This window comes from Coenobita brevimanus, chromosome 101 (assembly GCF_032717465.1).
Source record: "Coenobita brevimanus isolate Jiangsu-jjx chromosome 101, ASM3271746v2, whole genome shotgun sequence".
Classification (NCBI taxonomy): domain Eukaryota; kingdom Metazoa; phylum Arthropoda; class Malacostraca; order Decapoda; family Coenobitidae; genus Coenobita; species Coenobita brevimanus.
Window position 1 is genome coordinate 48,459,569 of NC_137054.1, and position 22,764 is coordinate 48,482,332.

The window sequence follows — 22,764 nt, forward strand, 5'->3', positions numbered from 1 at the left end:
GAAAATAGACATAAATTATTACTTAACATATGGAGAAGCATCAGCAAGAGGACACTGCAAAAAACTACATAAGAAGAGAGGTGATAAAGACGTAAGGAAATTCAGTTTCCTAAACAGAGCAATGAAATAGTGTGTGCCAAAACAATTCACAAATTTAAGGATATGTACGATAAATATGGTCTAAGACACGGGACAGTACGAGCTTGACTCATTCCTGTAAAGATACAATTAGGTAAGAACAATTAGGTAAGAACACACACACACACACACACACACTATCCATCCCGGCAGAGCCGTCGACCCCGGGCCCATCTCCACGCCTCCACCACAACGTGTGACGGCCAGCTACCCCCCCACACACCACCGACCACTACAAACATCTACTTATAGCTTCCGACTGTTTAATGTTACACACTGGCTGGATTCCATCGTCAAAATGATAAATTGTATGATCAAAGACCTATGATACGAATATACTACAGTATATCATCCTGTGTTCAGATCGTGGTGTATAAATAACTATACTATGGATTAAAGCACTGTCTAACGTGTTTTTATTCGTTATCATAACAAAACCATTATTTCCTAAGACAAATGGATGATGGAAGAGTGGTTGAGACAATACGAGTCGTGCACTTGGATGTGGGAAGGGTGGAGGGTAGACGAATGAAAGTGAACGAGGGAGGGGGGAGTGGAACTGGGGGTGCGGTGGTGCCACATATACCAACCTGCTCGTCAAGCTGGTCGCTCGATTTTTGCTGGAGATTGTACGCCCGAGGAAAGTTCCGCTTTATACACCTGCCTGCCAGTTCGGTCCTTTATGCGTGAGACAACCACTATAGTCGCGGCGCACGACTCTGAGGTTGTCATTATCGTACCCTTGCAACTTACCCGTCACAGTGCTTCCGATTTCGTGTATAATATGATACGCTTGTGATTCGTGTATATGTTCGTGTATAATAATATTCGTGTATAACATATTCCTGTATAACAATATGATTCGTGTATAATGATACGAAATCGGACGCACTTTTGACAGGCAGGTTGCCAGGGTACGACTCAGAGTCGTGCGCCGCGACCATAGCGAAGCAGTAGCCACTCAAATGTCTGGTGCCACTGTGTTGAAGGAGAGAGGTTAAGGGAGGAGCGAGGCTAGGGCAGCTGATAGTTCCTACCCTACCCTCTTCCTTCCCCATCCTTCTCACAGTTACCAGATATATGAATGTTGGCTACTGCTTCGCAACCAACTGTCACACGTTTACTAATTCGAAGTGGCGAGCGAGTGCATAACGCAGAACTTTCCTCGGGTGTACCTGTGGTCAACAAATTATCTATCTGTCTATTTGTCTATCCATCTATCTGTGTGTGTGTGTGTGTGTGTGTGTGTGTGTGTATGTGTGTGTGTGTATGTGTGTGTGTGTGTGTGTTCAAAGCAGTGCGGCCAACGCAGGTGGGATGGGGTGGCCGTTGTTAACGTTCTTGTTTTACATGTTTTGCTGTCAACGTTACAATGCATTAATTTCTTGATGCAGCGTGTTGATACTTATATCATGTTTTGACCATCCCACTGTTTTATGCTTGTGTAATAACAGTGTGACCGGGAGTTTTTAAGTATGAGGTCAGCCTGAGATGTGACTGCCAGTTAAGAATGACGGATGAAGAGTTGGATGGGAGTTTGGGGGAGGGTTGGGAGCTGGGGGAGAGGCGGGTGGGGCTCGTCTCGTCCCCCCCCCTCCTCCCTGACTATACAAGGGTAGGAAGGGGGCACCCCTGAGCGGAAATTAGTGCTCCTGATTGTACTAAAAAATGATATCGGCACACTTTTAGCGTTATAAAATTTGAGACAACAGACGAGAGATCTGAAAATAAACACCTGAGTTAACGTGCCTGGTTGGCATCCCTGATCTATTGAGCCTTAGGTCCGTATTTATAGTGGCATCGGAGGCTTCGTAGCGCTGCATACTAAGCAATTTGTTTTGCCTAATATCACTGCTTTTTACGTTACTTAGAGAGCTTGAGTATCAATAATGTTTTCATAAAAATTATAAATGAGGATGTGTAATGTGCAGAATAAATCGCTATCTAGGAAGTGTTACGAAAGAACCCGAAGCCACTTTGAATAAGAATACTGCTTTTTCAGTGCAACAAATGCCCAGGCTGAAGCAATTTCGTAGGCAACACATTCCTCATTTTATATGCATATCTAGGACCGTGTGAGGTAAAAGCCCATCCTAAAATAAACAAATATGCCTACCGATCACCCCCTCCGTGACGGTGTTATCATCTTCGTCAAACTGGTGGTATGCCATTCTCAGCTTCATAATCCATGCACTACTACATTCGCGTGTCACTAATGATATTAATATTATTGCAATACTACGATACATACTGTAAATACTCGTACATTACATGCAATGTTCATGGGGCGTTGTATATACTGGACAGTTAGGCCTATATAGTTTGCCATCAACCAATTCTTAAAATGCTAATGGTGGTTGTTACTGCGTCACAACGTGTACGAAAATCATAAGGTGGTAGCCTCGGATACGATGGGTGACAAGCAGACAAATAGCACTTTGAGTTGTAACTATCTAGTGGATAAAGCTTAGAGACCTTCCTTCGAGCATTATGTCTATTGCAATGAATTATTCGTTATATACATGAAGCTACGGGAGTAACACTATACCTGGAGAGAGAGAAAGTGTGTGTGTGTGTGTGTGTTTGGGGAAGGGAAGAGCGGAGACTCTGAAGGGGGTGGAGGATCAGGTGTACCAACCCTTGACGGGTATTCACCGTTTCTGTGCCAGTGATTGTTGCAAAGGTTATCGAAGCATGGAGTGTCGTTAATATTATTTTAGTGGGTGTACATAACTGACGTTTGCCGCCTTCCCATTCACCAGCTCTATCCCAGCAGTCCTTACACATAATGCCGCGTTCTCAACCAACATATTCCATCTTTGTGTATACTCTTAAATCATATATACCACCACTCTACTCTTATTATTCCCACACATCAGTTTTTCTAAATGTTCTTTCCATCAGCTTATTTTTCCCTCACACACAACCGTGCTGCTTAACTATGTACCCGCTCAACAATATTTTCGCACCCATTTCCTCTCTTTAGTGACCTTAACTCTTCCATTATCTTTTGTTCATATTAATCCATTATTGCTGTTATTTCGCAATCCTTCCACTGTCAATTCTTCACCCTGAATACTCCTCTCATCACTTATTCTCCAAACCACTGTCAGTTTCACTATGCATACCACTATCATATGGTTAGGTAAATCTCCACATCGTCTTTTCAACACTCTTCTGTCAATAACAGAATATCTTTCTACAAGCACATAGTCAGTCAGACTGCCTTCAACATTCAGTCTCTCTATACCATGTACTGTACTTTTTGTGTCTGAAGTAGGAATTACTGATGCACACCCTTCTTCCATGACTCACATCCTACATTTTCCATTGTCTTTCTCCTTTAGCATTCCGGATTTACCCACAACATGTTTTACAGGGTCTGTGTCAAGTCTTCTCTCAGATTTCCCATCACAAACACTCCAGAAAACCATTAACTATGTAAGGTAGTGACGATATAACCATCAGCGGAGATTCGGTGATGTAGTGAGTTAAGACGCTTTAACTGGATATAGTCCAAGAGAGCTTAAATCTGAGGGATGACTGGGGTTTATTGCTCACAAAATGGCACGCATGGCCAAGCGACTCGTCATTTTCACTTTAAATTTCGGGACTGATGGTGAAAAAAAGGAATGTACAATGAATGAATGAATTATTTTTTAATACAAAAAGAAAAAGTTGTTTCTAAAGAAAATTGAGCAAAGCTCCATATTAATGGGCTTTCATTTTCAAACGACAAGACATATTGCGTTTAAGACTGGAGGTCATAGCCAGCGTGATAGACAGCATGAGAAAGACAGATTCAGAGTTTGCGCGTTGCATATATGAATGTACAGTAGTAACAGTTAACTCTTCCTTTGAAGAGCTGGACATTAAGAGGGTTGAGTGTATATAAGTAGACGGGTGCTGCGTGCTTGCCGGTATTGGGACAAGGAATACAAGAAAAGCAGTGATTAGAAGAGAGAGAGAGAGAGAGAGAACGTATCACTGCGGCAGAGAGGCTGAGACAAGTCAGTAAAAAAAGAACTGGTGGGACAAAAATCCTCTGCCTCCACCCTTTATACAATTCGTGTATTCGGTGAGCACTCTCCACACATGACGACTATACCACACACAGGGACAAATAAGATCTCTGTGCCAGTAGTTCAGCACGATTCATCTCTGGAAAGCTATTTCAACAGAAGTAGTACAAACATCATCTAATCCTGTATTGCCCCATGAGGAGCGTAGGAGACCGGGGCTAGGCAAGTTGGTCCTGACTTAAGATTAGAGTGACCAGCCTCACTCATTCCTGAATGGCATTACGTGAGCAATAAACCCCAACCGTCCCTTGGATATAAACTGACACAGGCTCAACCCGGTTGGAGAGGCTAATTTACTCACTAAACCACCAGGCACCATAGTTTGGTTATATGGTTACCACTCAGCGTAGTACAGTAAATGGTTTCCTGGTGTATAGGAAACCATTTGGCTTGTCACTAAGAATGGGGTCACCCACATTCAAGGATGCACTACATATCCACCTATTCCTTTATTGCCCACGTCTCACTACCATTCAGCATTACATTCCTAACATATGCCACATACAAAGATCCCATAGCATGGAGGGAGAGCCCTCTCAGTGTCAGGAAAGGCAACAGCTCACTGAACTTCTTCCAACCACCCCTCACTATAGCCACACAGCTAGCTCCAGCACCACCTCCAGCAAATAACAAGTATCCCATGTAACAAAACTCTTCCTCATATCCAAGACTCACCAGCAAAATCAGTTTTTTCACGCCTGACAATATGCACATGCTCTCCTGATGCACCACACATACGAAATCAGCATTATCTCAGTCTACTTCTAATACCGCTACATCTCTTACGCACCCACTCATCACAAAGAAGAAAAAGAGTTGATTGGTGAAAGGGCAGAACCGTGGGGAACACCACTATTGTCTTAGAACAGCAGCCATCTACAACTGCAATTATAGAATGACCAGCAAGGAAACTGTGGGGGAGCGGTTTGGATTTTAAAAATTTGTGCCAAACTTGTCGAAGGCCTTTTAATTGTGTTGCCCGATAACAAAGATTTCACTGCAGTCCCAATAGGAGGAAGACCAAGAATCAGAAAAGAATGTTAGAAAAGCATCCCAGATGGAAGCCATACGAGTACTGGCAGACATACAGGTTATAAGAGGAAAGGTGCCTAAGAATATACCTCTTGAGCAGTAAATTCAAAAACCAAAGAAACACAAGAATGTAAATTGTACACTCTTGTGTTTCCTTTACACTGCAAACGAACTGAGCGATAGTCAAATGGTTGGAGGTGGTCACTCTTCTTCAGGGAAAACTGAATGAGAGCAAACTTACCACTCGAAGGAAAAAATGCCAACTGACACACGAAAGCAAATGAGCTGGCCTAGGCAGAATATCAGCACAAAAACACAGTTCTCAAAAACAATAGGAGGGAAGCCGTCAGAACTGTGGGTCTTAATAGCAGAGGCCAGCGAGTGGTCTGAACTAACCTTTAGCTCAAAATGTGCTACTAAACTCGAGAGATGGTTATATGATTTTTCTTGAGTAAAAAGCTTCCAAATCTCAGTTACTACGGAACTAACAATTGTTTCATCTGTTTCAGTCCTGTTCTCGGCAATGCGCAGTGAATTAGCCAGTGGACTTGACACCACCTGTATTAGGTGACTCCAGTCCACATTACCGGAGGCAGGAAATCAGTAGGGGGACCACTTAAATGGTATACTGTACTCGTATAGTTACTGAAATCCTAAATCTGTTTGTCGAATAATAATATTTTTTGGTAAGTCGTTTAACCATACACCAAAATTTGGTATACATTTCGTGTACTGGATAATTGTTCATGTTTTCAGGACCACAATTTGGAAATGAAAGGCCATATTTGATGCAAACTTCATGGAAAAGAGATGTAGCCACTGACAGCAAAATCCGCCTGTAGAGTGTTAAGGTAGATGTCCGGTGTGACCATCAAGTTGTCGACGGCCCACTGGTCTTTGTCGCTGTGGGTCGGCTGCCACAAGCGGAATCTCACCACCTCAGCCTCGTCCACCGGAAACTTTTCCTTCAGCTGGGCACGAAACACTCTGCAATAAAACGTCTGCCACATCAATCTATCATCTTTACCCAAGTTCCAGCGTTACAGTTTTTTCGTGGAGGACTTTACCAATATATAGCTTTATCATAAACAAATAGATGGAGAGATAAAGACAAACATGGATGGATAAATAAATAAATAGATATCTCAGGTAAATAGAAATGATGTGGGAAATCAATCGCACGTGAGAGATAATTTTTTTTTTTTAAATTCCTCAAGAACTACATAAATCCTAAAAAAAAAAAAAAAAAAAGATGTACCAGTAAGCTTATGGTAATTTCTGTTAACTGCTAATCTCCTGCATCTGTGTGTGTGTGTGTGTGTGTGTGTGTGTGTGTGTGTGTGTGTGTGTGTGTGTGTGTGTGTGTGTGTGTGTGTGTGTGTGTGTTGACAAGAATTAAATTTTCACAATGATCGCTACAAAACTTTTTTTTTTCATTAAATGCCAATTATTACAGAATCAGAGAATATACATAGATGAGCCAAAGTCGTCCGTCGTGAAGGTCAGAACTTGGCATTCGACTCTGTTTGCAAAATATTTCGCCTGAAGAACCTGCTCGATTTGGCTCGACTCGGCTTGAATCGAATCGTGTTGGCCTTCACTACCTTGAGACATTCAACATTTGAAAACAGCAGGCGAACTCAGAGTATGTTAAAAAAAAAAAAAAATGGTCAAATTTCTTGCTTACCCAAATAATAGACCTGAAAACTTGACCAGCTTCATGGTGGAAATTCACATTAAGGCGGTGAATCAGGCTTTGGTTGAAAACTTAGACCCTTAATGACAGCAGCTGGAGTTTCTAGAAAATGTGTCCGCGCATGACAATTATATATGTATCTAACCTGGGCGTGCGGTACTCTGGTGGGAGGAGCTCCTGCAGGAGGACCCAGGTGTGTCCACCATCAGTGGAGGCCTCAAGAACAACACTTCCGTCAGCGGTGGTCTGCTGGTGGGCCGGGGTGGGCACACAGTTGGCAGTGGCGCCTCCACCCACCACCAGAACCAACTGAATGATCTCTATGTCAGCACCATTGAGGTCATCTGTCTCCAGCTGTCGCACACCAGGCTGTATTAAACAGTAAAATATTGGAATCAATAGTGGGGATATTTACCCAACATCCAGTCACCTGCCTGGTTGTGATGCCAGTACAGTAACCACTCACTCGCAGGCCAAGCGGGCTATTTGTCAATTTGCACACACTAGACCATCAATCCATCTGAACCTTGCAATTAATGCTTACCTAAGTTTACATCTGGGGATCTCAATGACTCTCGGAATGGGGAAAGTGCGGCAAAATAGAGCTCGTTTTATTTCCCTTTTTTTGTCTACCTTGTACCCTGCATTTACGATTAGCATGTGAAACACGCTGTCCTATCAGAGAGTGAATCTGACATTAAAAGTCTACCACTGCTGTAATCGCCTGTCCATGTCCCTGGGTCTATGAGGTCACCATGCCTGAGACAGGAAGCCATAGTTTCAGGTCTTTTTTTTTTTTCCATCATATTTTTTGGCATTTTATTATATAATGCATTATGAAAAGAAAATAGTTTGACATACATTTGTCTCATCGACAAAAGTACACCACTAGTATTTTATAATCGTCTCAAATGCTATGCAGATCTAGTTATTCAAATGTTAAGTATCATTTTCTTTAAACTGCTCAGGAGGCCACTGAACAGGACCATTGTGGATTAAACTTTATCTACCAGTCTGAATAAGAGAAACTAGTATTTGGTAATATTTCTAACCTGTGTGAACTGTCACTTAGATGCAACAAACTGCATCAAGGAGAATATATCTTTGATGAAGACATATTTACTACATGTATGAGATTATTCGAAATATACAATATATCCCACCAAGCTAAACATTTTCCACTTAAGCCTTCCAATATGTTGTTATATTTAAAAATGGCATTTGCATTTCATAAACTGTTTTAACCTCTTATCTCTTATGATGTATGGTATATCTTTTAATATTCTGACAACCAAACACACGATTCTATACAATTTAAGGGAGCTCTTTCATAATCATTTTACATCCGATTGCTCTACATATAAAAGCCTTTCCAGACTGAATACTGTCACCTGAAGATAAGAATTAAATTTAAAATACGTTCTCGGGTTCAAGAGTTAATCCTAAGTATCTTAGTAGCCACCTAATATATGTAGTTCATATCGTTGATATACTGCGGACTAACGTAAAGATGGATGGAAAATTATATGAACCAAAAGTTCACATGGCACTCTGCCCCCTCTAATAAGAAGAGCAAGATCCAAGGACAATATGAGTAGCAAGTAAAGATGCCCACTTGAGTAGAAATAGTGAAGATAGACTGAACGTTGCTTAGTTTAGCTTGCGAACTCAAGCAGAACAGTTAAACAAAGCGTCTAATCTCATATGCAGAGTGTGCATACACAACCGTCCGCATGCACAGTAATGCAGGCATGCAAAGGCGACTGAGTCTGTGTTTGATCTTTATATAAGAAGATTCATGAGTCTGCAGAAATCCTGGGAAGGCTAAGAGCTAATAAAATTATTATGCCGGGTGCATTCGTTCCAGAACCGGTGAAACAGTACAGTTGGCTTCAGAGGTGCCATGACTCACTGCTCCGAAATAGAGACTGTTGTTGGACAGCACGATGCCACAACCTTCCCCAGGCGAGACGACGGTGCCTCCAGTGACCTCCAGGTTGTACCGCGCTATGTCATTCTGCTGATCGAAGTTGGCGTCCATCTGCCGGTGCAGCTTGTGCAACGGCAGGCATTTGTGGCCATGGAAGTTTTCGTCACACCTGTTACCACAAAACACACGTTTAATAATATTTACAAGTGAGACCTCTTTGTGATATCTTTTGGCCCTCCTAGTAACACAATTTGTAACTGTCTAGTATACCGGGTGTTATTTAGGTAAAGATATTCAGAGGTAGAAATGTCATCGCCGTTTCAACAGATCATTCATCTTAGCGTTGACTGTCTTACCACACCACTAACTCTTCCTCTCAGCCTTACACCTCTCACAACTGATCCAATTATCTTTTTGACCAATCACTCTTCATCCATTCTCTCTAAATGCCCAGACCATCGTAACACCCTCTGCTCAACTCGATCAGCCATCTCCCGCATAACTCCAGTTCTCCTTCGCACTTCATCATCTCTCACTCGATCCACACACGTCACTCCACACATACTCCTCAGACACCTATCTCCATAACTTTCAAACTTTACCTCTCTGCTAAATCCATATTCCATGTTTCAGCCCCATATATTGCAGTCGGTACCACTACACCCTCATACAGCCTTCTCTTTACATCTATTCTAAGTGAACGACATCTAAACACTTTTTTCATTTCTCACAGCTCCTTTCTTACTTCATTCATTCTAAACTTCACGTCTATATCTATTCTTCCATCCACAGTACCATGTGACCCTAAAAACTTAAAACACTCTACCTTCTCGAGCAACTCACCATTCAAAACAACATTCATCCTCCTACCGTCTACCAGCCTCGTACACTTCATCACTTTACTCTTTTTCTCATTTATACTCATTTTACGATGTACTCCAAGATATATAGTCGTAAGTTAAGAGCAGCCTATTAATGTAACTGTTCTCATTTAGTGCTGTGTTACCTATGAGTCTGTTTGATCTTGTTTGAGTAAAGTCTGTAAGCAATTCTAGTTAGGTCTGAAGTGTACCGCTCTGCACCAGTTCACTAAATAAATGAACTTAATTCTGTCTTGTACTAAGCAATGATTTTGTAAGTAAAGTAAGTTTTGTTTGTCACTGCCATTGATTTGAACCCGCGGAGACAGAAATCTCTCTGCAAGGTACACAGTAATAAATACATATATATATATATCATCATTCAGGCCTCCTTTCCCACCCTAGGGCAGGGTGAGGATTAGTAACGTCCAGACAGCCTAATTTTGCCCAGTGCAATGGGCCACGCTTCCATTCACACATCATTCAAGCCCCCGGAATCCTGGCTTTATCTGATACGCCAAAGACATTCACCACATTCTGTAGCTTCACATAAACGTATCCGACAGAGTCAGTCCGGACGCTGTCACGTTAAAAAGGGGTGCCAAATCCATGATCACGCACTTCTTCTCACAACATTCACCCAACCAGCTCGATCTCTTGTCAGTTCCCTAGCCTCGCCGACTTCCATACCTCTCTTCCTCACACACTCATCCACCATATCCTTCCACCTTCCCCTTGGCCTAACTCGCCTCCTCCCTCTTTCAAACACGCTCAGATATATCATTTTCACCACTCTGCTGGGGGAGGCGGTGGCTCAATCGGTAGAGAGATGGCCTGCAGTCCTACCAGACCCAGGTTCAAATCCACGCTGGGACAGGGAACAGTTTAAGGATCTGAATTGCATAAAATTAGACTTTACTGATCTACCAGAAGACCTGCCGACATGTAAAAATACACCCGCTAATACCAGTACACCAGTAGCGCTGAAGTGATGACATGTAGAGGTGTATGGTATGTAGGAGGACTACTGGGCCTTGGGAGCAGGCTGTGATGCCTATGCCCAGAGTCAGACATATAAAAAAAAAAAAAAAAAATTCCATTCTCTCCACATGACCATGCCATCTCAGTACACTCTCTTCGATTCCGGTGACCACAGATTTCCTCATCCACATCTTTCACGAATCACATTGTTCTGTATCCTATCCACTCTCTGTACTCCACATACATTCCTCAACAGTCCTATCTCCACTGCTCTTACTCTTGACATTTCATTTTCATGCCACACCATAGTCTCAGATCCATATGTTAAAGTTGGCACTAATACTCCATGTAAGCCTCGTGCAGCTGCAACACTCAACCCTCTGTTTCTTTTCAAGGCCTTCACAGCACCAGCTACTTTCTTTCCTTGTGTCACTCTACTTTCCACTTCTTTTGCGCATTTTCCTCTCTTTTCTATCACTGTACCCAGGTATTTGAACTCTCTCACCAATCCAGTCTCTTTCCATTTACTGTAACATCACACTGGGATTCACCTCTCTCAAAAACCATCATATTACTCTTTTCTACATTTACTGTCAAGGCACGACACTCACAGACATTAGCAAAACTCTGCACTGGTCTACAAAGTACTTGTGCGGTATTTGCAAGAAGTACTGCATCATCAGCCCAAAACAAATTTGAGATATTCCATCCATCACTTCATCACCATTCGTTACCAACGCCATCCTTCTTTCCATTACTCGTGCTTTTACTTCTCTCATCATCGCATCCACATATACATCGAACAACCATGGAGACATCACACAACCTTATCACACGCCCACACCGATCGTGAACCATTCACTTAGATGCCCGTTTATCCTTACACATGCTTCACTACCATCATAAAAAATCTTGACGGCACCTAGCAGTTTACCATCTACACCGTGCATGCGCAAAACCTTCCACCATCATTCTCTCTCTACATTGTCCTATGCTTTTTCCAGATCCATGAATGCCATAAACACCTTATGGTCCTTCTCACAATCCTTCTCCACTACATGTCTCACTGATAATACTTGATCCACACATCCTTTGCCACTCCTAAAGCCACCCTGTTCATCACTCACTAAGACTTCTGATATCTCTCTTACTTTATAATAATTCTTCCACATACCTTCCCTACCACACTCAATAAACTTATGCCACGATAATTCTTACACTCACTTCGCTCACCTTTATTTTTGTACAGCTGTACAATCACAGCCTTTTTCGACATTGCTGGCAGTTTCACTCATCCATGCCTTTTTACATATCTCCAACAAGCACTTAATTCCGCTCCTTCCACTAGACTTAATAATCTCTGCGTACACCTCATCAACCCCAGCTGTTCTCCCATTTTTCAGCCGCATCACAGCGTTCTTCACCTGTGCGAGTGTCAGGTCTCCTGGCACTGCATTTCTTCTCTGCACACCCCCAAAACCAATCATGTGTACAGCCGTTCTTCTCGCTCTGTTCCCATTCATCAGGCTTTCAAATTATTCTTTCCATCTGGTCCTTACTTCATCCCCATGGGTTAATGATCTACCACTTACATCCTCCACACCTTCACATTTCCTACCGCTGTCACTTCTACATTTCCACACCTCTTTCCAGAATAATTTAGCATTTTCAGAGTAGTTTGCATCCATTTTTCTTCCTAGATTATCATTTGCCTCCTTTTTCCTCTTCACTAGTCTCTTTACGTGCTACTTGCTCTCAATATGTTCCGTTCTTATATCAATTGAACCCCTGTCCTGTAACCAATCTAGCCACTTCTTCCTCTTTTCCTCCACTGCTCTCTTAACCTCTTCATCCCACCATGCCGTACCTTTCTTCTTTGTTGTTACTCTTGCCACACCACACACCACTTTAGTATTCCAAACTATGCAATCCCTATATGCATTCCACAGGCTGTCCAGATCCATTTCAGTCCAATTCACTGATACTCCTCCCCTACTTTAGTCCTGTATTCGTCTGCCGTTTCTTTGATCCTCAGCTTCTCGATTTTCAGTCTTTCTCCCTGACTGCTCCTTTCTCTCCTGGTCCACCTCACTACTCTCAGCTTATCTTGCATGCCACAATCATATGATCTGATAGACCTCTACATCATCCTCTCACGGCCCTCATATCAGCAACCGTTCCTAGCATCGACCTCTCTACGAGCATACAGTATAATCAATCAGGCTCCTTTCAACACGATCCCCGTTCCCTCTATACCATGTATACTTATGTGCATCTTTATGTTTGAAATAATAATTACAAATGCGCAACCTCATTTAATGACACATATCCTTCAGTCGCTTCCCATTATCATTTTCTCCTGGTACTCCACTGCAACCCATTATGTTATCCTCAGGACCAGTGCCTACTCTTCCATTCATATCGCACATTACGATCACTTTATAGCTCCTGGGCATTTCTCCCATTGCTTCATCCAGCTCATCCCAAAATCTGTCTTTCTCTCTCTCTCACTCCTGTCATCACACAGTGCATACACTACAATCACAGCCACTTTCACCTTCCCAAATTTGAACTTGACATACATACATCTCGAGCTGACACATTCGTAGTCTCTGATTCCACTCTGCCACACCTCATTCATCAACAAAGCAACTCCTTCCTTGCAGTTTCCCCGCCCATTCATGCCCAATATCACACATTTCACACCCTCCCACTCCTCCATTTCGCACCCTTTCATCTTCGTTTCACACAATGCCATTACGGCATATCTCGCACTCTTGAACACATTCACCACTTCCACCCTCTTGCTCTCCTCATTCACACTCTCACATTCCACATGGCCATGCGAATCTGCCCATTTGGTTGGGGGGTCCTGGGCAGGTATTCGGTCTTCCGAGGCTCTCCGAAACCTTTGCCAAGATAAAGTGATTTAAGATAAGGGAATCTGGGGGACACTTATCCCAACTAAAAACCCCGGTACAGCAAACCATTTAGCTTGCCACTCACTGTAGTTACCATAAGGCATCCCTACACTGAGTGAGTGGATGATGGGTGTCCCCATCTACCACACACACAATATAAATATATAAATATATATATATGGAGCCTCTGTGGTACAGTTAAAGGGTGCGTTTTCGTACACTAAAGAACGAGGGTTTGCGCCCCGCCAGGGTAATAAACTTTGGGTGCATTCTTCATGCCACGTACTGCACTGGCGGACACAAGGGGTGCTATGGTTGAACCAGTATCGCATACTGTAAAGTATGTTTGCACCCAGTCGGCTTGCATGGGCCAATTACACTTGGTTCACAGACTACACACATCCAAAGCCACTCCAACACAACAAATACACTTACAAGCACTTCTCACGCTACATACAGTCTCTACCAGACAGCCTAAGCCACTTGGTAGAGATACATTGGCTGTATCGTCCCCACTCCGGTCGGGATAGGCCGGTCCTGCAGTGGACACACTCAAACGGTTGATGAGATGGTATATATATATATATATATATATATATATATATATATATATATATATATATATAAAGATATATATATATATATATATATATATATATATAGTTGTAGCAACCGTGGCTCAGTGGGTTAGAGTACTTCGCTCTGACCGAAGGGTCGGAGGATCGATTTCACCCAAGGGTCATTGGTACACATCAGCAAGGGAATCCGGTCATAAAATGATACACTCACCAGTCCAAAATTACTCTACCCAGAGTCAACGCCTTAGCCCTTCGGGGATACCAGCCGTAAAACCAAATTATATATATATATATATATATATATATATATATATATATATATATATATATATATAGATAGATAGATGATAGACAGATAGATAGAGATATAGATAGATAGATAGATAGAGATAGATAAACAGATGTTGCTACCTTATGCAATTTTGACAGCATATTATGTTGCCTTGACTATTTAAGGGAAAAAAAAAAAGTCTTTCCGGTGAGGTAGTGAATTGTTCAGTGTACTGGAGAGTATACTGTACTGCAGTGACGAATACAGTGTAGCGGAGTATAATGTTGCGGCTAGTACAGTGTAGTATAGTACAGTGTAGTGAAGAATATAGTGTCGTATATAGTACAGTGTAGTATAGTATAGTGTAGTGAAGAATATAGTGTCGCATATAGTACAGTGTAGTATAGTATAGTGTAGTGAAGAATATAGTGTCGTATATAGTACAGTGTGGTGGAGGGTATAGCGTAGTGTATAGTACACTGTAGTGAAGAGAATAACGCAATGTATAGTACAGTGTAGTGGAGGGTATAGTGTAGTGTATAGTACACTGTAGTGAAGAGAATAATGCAGTGTATAGTACAGTGTAGTGGAGGGTATAGTGTAGTGTATAGTATAATGTAGTGAAGAGAATAAATGCAGTGTACAGTACAGTGTAGTGGAGGGTATAGTGTAGTGTATAGTATTTGTAGTGGAGAGTATAATGTAGTGTACTCTACAGTGTAGTGGAGAGTACAGTGTACAGGAGAACACAGTGCAGTGGAGGGTACGGTGCACTGGTGAGTACAGTGTAGTGGAGACTACAGTGTGCTGGAGAGCACAGTGTAGTGGAGGGTACAGTGTAGTGTTGTGGACAGTACAGAGTAATGGAGAGTTCAGTATACTGGAGAGTACAGCGTAATGGAGAGTACAGCGTAGTGGACAGTGTAGTGAGGTGTATTGTGCGTTGTGACTGACCTGCACCCTGAGGTGGTACAATGGCCGTGGCCGGAGCACAGGCCTGGACACTGCAGACCTATGTACAGGTTGTCAACAGCCCACGCCTCCTTCACCTCGCTGTCCTCCGTCTGACGCAACCGCAGTCGCGTCGATGGGGACCTGTGTGCAGCAGCCTAATGTCACAGAAGTAGCCAGCAGTTTTGATGCGGGTCATACCATTTTCGTAATCGGCTGGAGGGTTTGGTGGGTGGGAGACTTTTTTTAGTAGGTACTATGGTCATATGATATCTTAACCCTAAAATAAACGGCTCGGAAGGATTAATAAACGAAACTTATTGTTGTTCTTCCCATTTATACGTTTCTGTGAAACTGATTCTACCAGCGGAATGGGTAGGGGACCGTGTAGAAAGCCATACAACTAAATCATATTTGCACTGAAATTTTTCAGTATGGATAATTTTTCAAACATTAGGCCTAAATTTCCTCCTCGTTGGCTTTAAGGAATTATTGTTCACAACAGCCAAACGCAGAAGTGCTGTAATTCTTTAGCATTTTGCCCGAACCTAAGAATCTCAGTAAACTTCTTGGCCACAAACAAATGGGTTGGAATTTGGTTTCACTAGTATAAAGCCACAGAAGCTGAAAGTGTACTATTGGTGCTGGATCTACTGTACCAAGTGTGCTGAGGAAGCCTCATAGTGACCCGCTTCCAACGTGAGAACTCTGACGGGTGGTAGACGGTGCCGCGGGTGAAGTACGTCTGGCAACCCGGCGTGGCGGGGGAGCATGGCCGTTGCACCAGACGCCATGTGATGCCGTGGTTCAGCGAGTACTCCAGCACAACCTGACACACACACACACATATTCCATAATTATTAGCCCTTTTTCGTAACCCTTCTCTTCATTGATTTATTTTGTTTATTTTTAAATGCAATAAACAAAGAACATTAGCTTAGAGCCTGCAAAATTTGTCCAGTTTAAATAAAATTGAAGAGATTAGAAAACCAGATTCAATAAGCGTTCACTTGGGCATGCGGGACACATGTACTTTAAATATTGGAGAGATAAGCAGTATGAGAGACATAATGAGGAAGATAGTTCCACAGCTGACCGCTTACATACATGGGGGTTTGAGAGTACCAACGGACTATTACGCTGGACAGCTTGGGCAAAAGTGAGATTAGCTGGATGGATCCTACATGCTCGCCGTTGTATGACAGGAATACAAGTAGGGAGTTCAAAAGAACAGTGACCAGAACAGGAAAGAGAGAGAGAGAGAGAGAGAAGGGGGAGGGGGATGGAGGAGGGGTTTCAGAGCCGAAGACAGAGACTGAAGGGGTTAAGTGAAGATTAGGAATATTGATGATACGAAAAGCCTTTGAATCCACCGTTTAGAAACACTGAGTGGCGACCCTTCCCCCCCCCCCCCGTGCACAGAAGAGAGGAGTACGTCAGTGCCAGTGCTCTAAACAGGAGAAAAGAAAAACACTATATACAAGTTAGCAACTAAGCGGGTATTAAGAAACCCCACGTAGTCGGTTCAGCACTCCTATCCGACCTAAGGGAAACTGCTTTTGCTATACAAGCAATGTTTTCAAGATAAATCGCGAAAAAAAGAGAGACCACAGTTATTTAATAAGTCACAAACTAGATAGTCCGCTGTTTTCCAGCTTAGTAACTCTGTGATAAAGCTAGAGATAACAGACCTTTAATACAAAAACTTAGACACAGTATTACTCTTACTGTTGGATGACAGTATTGTTATTCAAAACTGATGCCATATAAGATTCTTACATTTCTCTTCCACCATACCCCTGAATGTAACGTCTCCGCCACTACTCGCCTTTACTCCGCCTTCCGCCTACTCCAGGTACTTCCATGCCTTTGCCTTCCGTCACTGGAGTGACTGTCGTGTAGAAAAGACGGGTCTGCACCAACAGGAGTTGGGTCGTTTTATATGGCCGCGATTTTACATTAGCCCCCAAAAAGTATCGTGCAGAAGGACTCTGATGGAAATTGAAATTATCAATACAGCTTGTGATGTCTCAGTATGATTAATATTTTAGCATCTTATATGATAATACTGAAATGCTACAGGCACGCAATATAATGCATCCTTATGAAAGCCGATTTACCAACATGGGATGGAACCACTGGAGCATTTTCCTTTACCCATCATGGTATCAGACTGTTTCGCCCGAAGTGTGTACTGATACTTTTGGATCAATTGCATAAGCAAAGTCGAGTGAATGTGGACGTTGCATAAACAAAGTCGAGTGAGTGTGGACGTTGCAGGTGTAGGTAGGTAGGTATAGCAACACGAACGACTGAAAAAAAATAGTGAAAGGTTAAAAAAAGGGTGCAGTTTCAATTTTCACACGATTACGGTGAAAGGAACAAAATGGAAGTATGTGGTGAAGGAACTCGGGAATTGTGCGTCTGACGTCCGATTGCTGATTGATTTATACTAACCCACTTCAGTATGATAAACATAGTTACATGCTTATCATAAACCTCTTTTACCTTGTTGGGGATGTCCTGTTGAGGTATGTCGCCGCAGCCAATGACAAGATCAAACTGCATCATGTAGGAGGGTCCCACTCCGATGGATTTGGTCTCGACAAAACGTGTGTCTTCAGTGGCGATGATGTCACTGAAGACCAGGGCTGAGTCATGGCCACACACATTTTCCTCCAGTCCACCGAGATGGAATCTGCCAACACAAGTCATGTGTTTCTTCAGTCAGGACTGAGCATGAAGAATTTTACACCAACGTTCCGGAACCAAGAGCAGGGTACTGTTTAGAGGGCGCAATCACATACGTGTGTGGGTGTGGGTGTGGGTGTGGGTGTGTGGGTGTGTGGGTGTAATAGTTCAAGCAGTCTTCTCCCAGTCTAATCCTATTTTTGTTCTAGTTCAATCATTCTGTCTACTCCAGAAAGACCATATACCTCTTATGCTTTTGAAGAGGGATTATAAGAGGTCCAAGAACTTTCTATTTCAGTTTTCGCAGATTAACGCACAGTATTTGTGCGCACTTGTTTATAATTACCAGTAACCACAAATGACCTCCAACCGGTGACCTCAAATGACCTCGGAGGTCAACTTCACATAGCCTATGTCCGAACTGGAGGTCATGTGGGTCTCCATGCCAAAAATTGGGCTGCTGGGTCCAGTCGTTCGAGCATATTTTAACGGTGACCTCAAACGACATCCGACAGGTGGCCTCAAATCACCTCACATAGCCTACTGTATGTACGAACTGGAGGACACAGGCTATATGAGGCTGAAACAGCTTCTACGACCTTAAGTGCATGGCTCCGACACTATATATATTTGGGGGAGGCGGTGGCTCAATCAGTAGAGAGGTGGCCTGCAGTCCTAACGGACCCAGGTTCGAATCCCGGCTGGGGCAGGGAACAGTTTAAGGATTTGAATTTCATTAAATCAGGCTTTACTGATCTACCAGAAGACCCGCCGACATGTCGTAAAAATACCCCAGCTAATACCAATACACCAGTCCTGTATGAGACAGCCCTAGCATGTATTCAATATGGATGGTGGGTGTTAGCGCCGAAGTGGTGACATGTAGAGGTGTATGGTATGTAGGAGGACTGCTGGGCCTTGACAGCAGGCTGTGAAGCCTATGCCCAGAGTCGGACACAAAAAAAAAAAAAAAAAAAAAAAAAATACATATTTTTTTTTTATGTGACCGACTCTGGGCATAGGCTTCACAGCCTGCACTCAAGGCCCAGTAGTCCTTCCTACATACCATACACCTCTACAAGTCACCACTTCGGCGCTAACACCCACCGTCCAAATTGAATACATGCTAGGGCTGTCTCATACAGGACTGGTGTATTGGTATTAGCGGGGGTATTTTTACGACATATCGGCAGGTCTACTGGTAGATCAGTAAAGTCTGCTTTTAAGAAATTCAAATCCTTAAACTGTTCCCTGCCCCAGCGGGGATTTGAACCTGGGTCCGGTAGGACTGCAGGCCACCTCTCTACCGATTGAGCCATATGCAGGAAAACATCCACTAAGCCTGATACTAACCTCTTACAAAGTAGGATATATAAATAAAACTCCTACAATAAGTACCATGGCTTCAAACTTTGGCCGATGGGCCAACTATAAGGCCATGGTCTATGCTCTCATACCAGAGGCAATCAACAATGAACGAACAATCATGGGGTTCAACAAGGCCAGTCAACGCCCTCTTTCAAACTGATGGGCTGAGCCACCTTACTCTCAGTACACAGCCACAACATGCCGTGAGAGTGAGTTACCTCACGTCCAACGTACAGTCGCCAAAATTTCCACCTGGGCCACCTAGCCGCGAGAGGTGGGTAACGGGTGCTGGGAACAGTGTATATGTTTGTTCGTGTGTACATGCTTGACGAAAGTTCGTATCATCAACTCTCTTCGTCCATAGTGAACCTCTGTCAGAGTCAGAGTTCATCCCTTAGATGGCTGGGTACGGAGTTAGGTGGTGAGAAAAATGTCTCAGGAGTAAGGCGGCTCTCCCATCGGCTCAGCCAGTTGCATGAAACTGGTCGCATGGAAAATTGTTGTGTGCCACAGGTCGCGCTGACCAAGGCCAAAGATATATGACTATATAAATTTTATAATAAAGTAATATAAATTATATTCTTATATAAATATAAACTTTTATTTATAATACAATAATATATATTATACTATACATATTTGGCCTTGGTCCGTGCAACCTGTGACATGCAACAATTCCATGCGACCGGTTTCCTGCAACTGGTTGAGCCGGTGGGAGAGCTGCTTAAGGGGGGAGCTTGGCATAGTGAAGTCCAGGGCAGGTGCAGGACGTTGAGGGGAGGGGGTTACGTTATTCATACCGCCAGTGACAATAACTGCCGAACTAGTTTTTGAGATCCATTGGCAATCTACCAAATATTTACATTTTTTAACAATACTAAACATGTTATTTTCTATGTTGTTTTTACATTGTTACAATAACATGTTAATGCATTAAATACTGGAATCACACCAAGCCTTTCTCTCACACTCTCTTATTATATCAGTAATTCCATTTCATAGGGTTATCACTTGATACCATTATCAGTATAGGTTGAAGATGAATGCATTTACCTAACATCTACAACCAGTTACAAGTAAGATTGCCTGCCATATTCACATCATGAATGACACTGACCAATAAACATTAGAATGATGTTCAGACACTGTTAACGGTTGCTTATTTCCTCGTTGGTAGTACTTCAGGCAGATGTTTTCATGTGTTCTGTGGTGCACCACGAAGAGGTAGGAGATTAAAATACTGTCACCTCAGCAGGCAGAGAATTTATGCATACTTTTGTCGAATGTGGTTATTATATCAGCTATGATAATGATTTACCGTACCATTTTTCATATGACTATGATCATTACAGCACATCTTTATAGTTCATTCGTCTAACGTATGACTGAATTACACATTGCAAGGAAAACTGATTGTGAGCGGTGCCGCTTATGTGTGCGGTCACATATTTACATGCTCATCGATTATTCACCGAACAACATTACCTCACATTATAGCAAGATGAAGACACCATCTCTTCACCACAGGATGCAAGCGCTTCCAGTCATTTTAAGCTCAATTTTATTGATTCATGAATTGTTTGGACATTTATATCACCATTGCCTGTGATATTACTTATGTGATTGGTAAATGCAACATAACGAACATGAAATTATCATTACAGGCTGGAACACTTTTTTTTTTTTTTTTTTTATCCCGCGAACCTCGCTTTAGCCCCCGTCACCGAGGTCCTGAGTGCGAGGATATGTGATGTTGGTTGTTGACTGGCTGCTACCAAGACCTAGGTCATAAGACAAGGGCTAGGTGTTTAATAGGAGAAACCCATCTCTCCTGACGGGGGTGGAACCACGCCACACGGATCGCCTGGCGGAAGCATTAACTACCACGTCACCCACAGTACTGTTTCAAATATTTAATATATATCAACTATTAAAACAATTGCCGTGTTTGCACTGCAAGCACAGAGATCCACGTAATGATTAAGTGATGAGATGCTTAGGTTTTCTATTGTTAACGAAAGGTTGACTCATGACTAGCTGACTCAAGGCAGTATTCTGCCTCAACGAACGAGTTTCAAACTCCGACATCTACAGCTCCTAACTCTCCTACTTAGTTTAAATTAATATCCTCCCAATGAGTAATCCTGTAACGATTAATGACCTAACTTGTCTAATCATGTCTCGGATCAAGAATGGTATTTCAATAGGTTTAATCGAGATCGGCTCAGGACTGGCTAAATGCAAAACGAACAGTCAGACACAGGTATCTACTTTTCAACCATAAGAGCCGGTCACACGACGGTTCTTCCCCCCCCAATATGCAGTAGACATTTTTTAGCCATGGGTTTATCATGTAATAATGAAAAAGAATACGTTTTTAAATATATAATATATGTAAAGATGCGATCTTTTGAATTAGTTTACTTATTGTTTTCAATACTTGCATTATCCAACACTTTCAAGAAGCTCCTTTGAAATTCTATCGCCTAAAAATTGTCGACTGATTACTGGGATGAACTTTGACTGAGGTTCACTAAGGAAAACGAGAGGTGATGATCCGAACTTTCATCAAGCATGTACACACGAACAAACAGATAGCCTACACTGTTGCCAGCACCCCTTACCCACCTCTCGTGGCGGGGTGGCCCAGGTGGAAAGTTTGGCGACTGTACATTCCTTCACAACTTTTCCTGCGAGCCAGTTCACACCCGCCTTCCCCTACAGAAATATATATATATATATATATATATATATATATATATATATATATATATATATATATATATATATATATATATATGTGTGTGTGTGTGTGTGTGTGTGTGTGTGTGTCTGTGTATACAGTATATATATGTATGTATGTATATACACGTATAAATCCAGGAAACTTGGAATAGTTATCTTTATTTTTCTTCACAGAGTATGACAACCATATTCTTAATACTAAGATTAAAAAGAGGATAGCAGACTCTCACTGAAGGAGTTTTCATAGTTATAAAATGACGATAGAATGCGTCTAATTTCCCTGCGGCGTTGCACAAATTGCTCTGCAACATGATATACATGGCAGCATCTTATCTCCAAAGGTGTTCATAAATGATGGTCAAATTTTGACTGACTAAGCCTAACGACTGTTAATTTTAAAGATACGGCCATCAGTCAATGAAATAACTTTGAGCAAATGCCAATGCACTCTTCAGTGAAACATTAGTGCAACAGACCTCAGTGAATTATTAGCTGCCGCGATGTCACTGAAGTCCAGCTG

The 22,764-nt window shown here is 42.4% G+C and overlaps 1 protein-coding gene across 1 annotated transcript in view; it reads right to left on the reverse strand.

Moving 5' to 3' along the window:
* Positions 1-22,764, reverse strand: part of LOC145415024 (reelin-like) — a 105,155-nt gene that overhangs the window by 62,622 nt on the left and 19,769 nt on the right. Inside the window, exons 3-10 of the mRNA XM_080284441.1 lie at positions 22,721-22,764; positions 17,949-18,138; positions 17,291-17,431; positions 16,100-16,269; positions 15,444-15,584; positions 8,861-9,047; positions 7,094-7,317; positions 6,077-6,239 (exon numbers count right to left, since the gene is read on the reverse strand). The exon at positions 22,721-22,764 is cut by the window's right edge and continues 142 nt beyond it. Of these exons, the coding sequence (XP_080140567.1) occupies positions 6,077-6,239; positions 7,094-7,317; positions 8,861-9,047; positions 15,444-15,584; positions 16,100-16,269; positions 17,291-17,431; positions 17,949-18,138; positions 22,721-22,764 (1,260 nt within the window). The remainder of the gene's footprint in view (positions 1-6,076; positions 6,240-7,093; positions 7,318-8,860; positions 9,048-15,443; positions 15,585-16,099; positions 16,270-17,290; positions 17,432-17,948; positions 18,139-22,720) is intronic.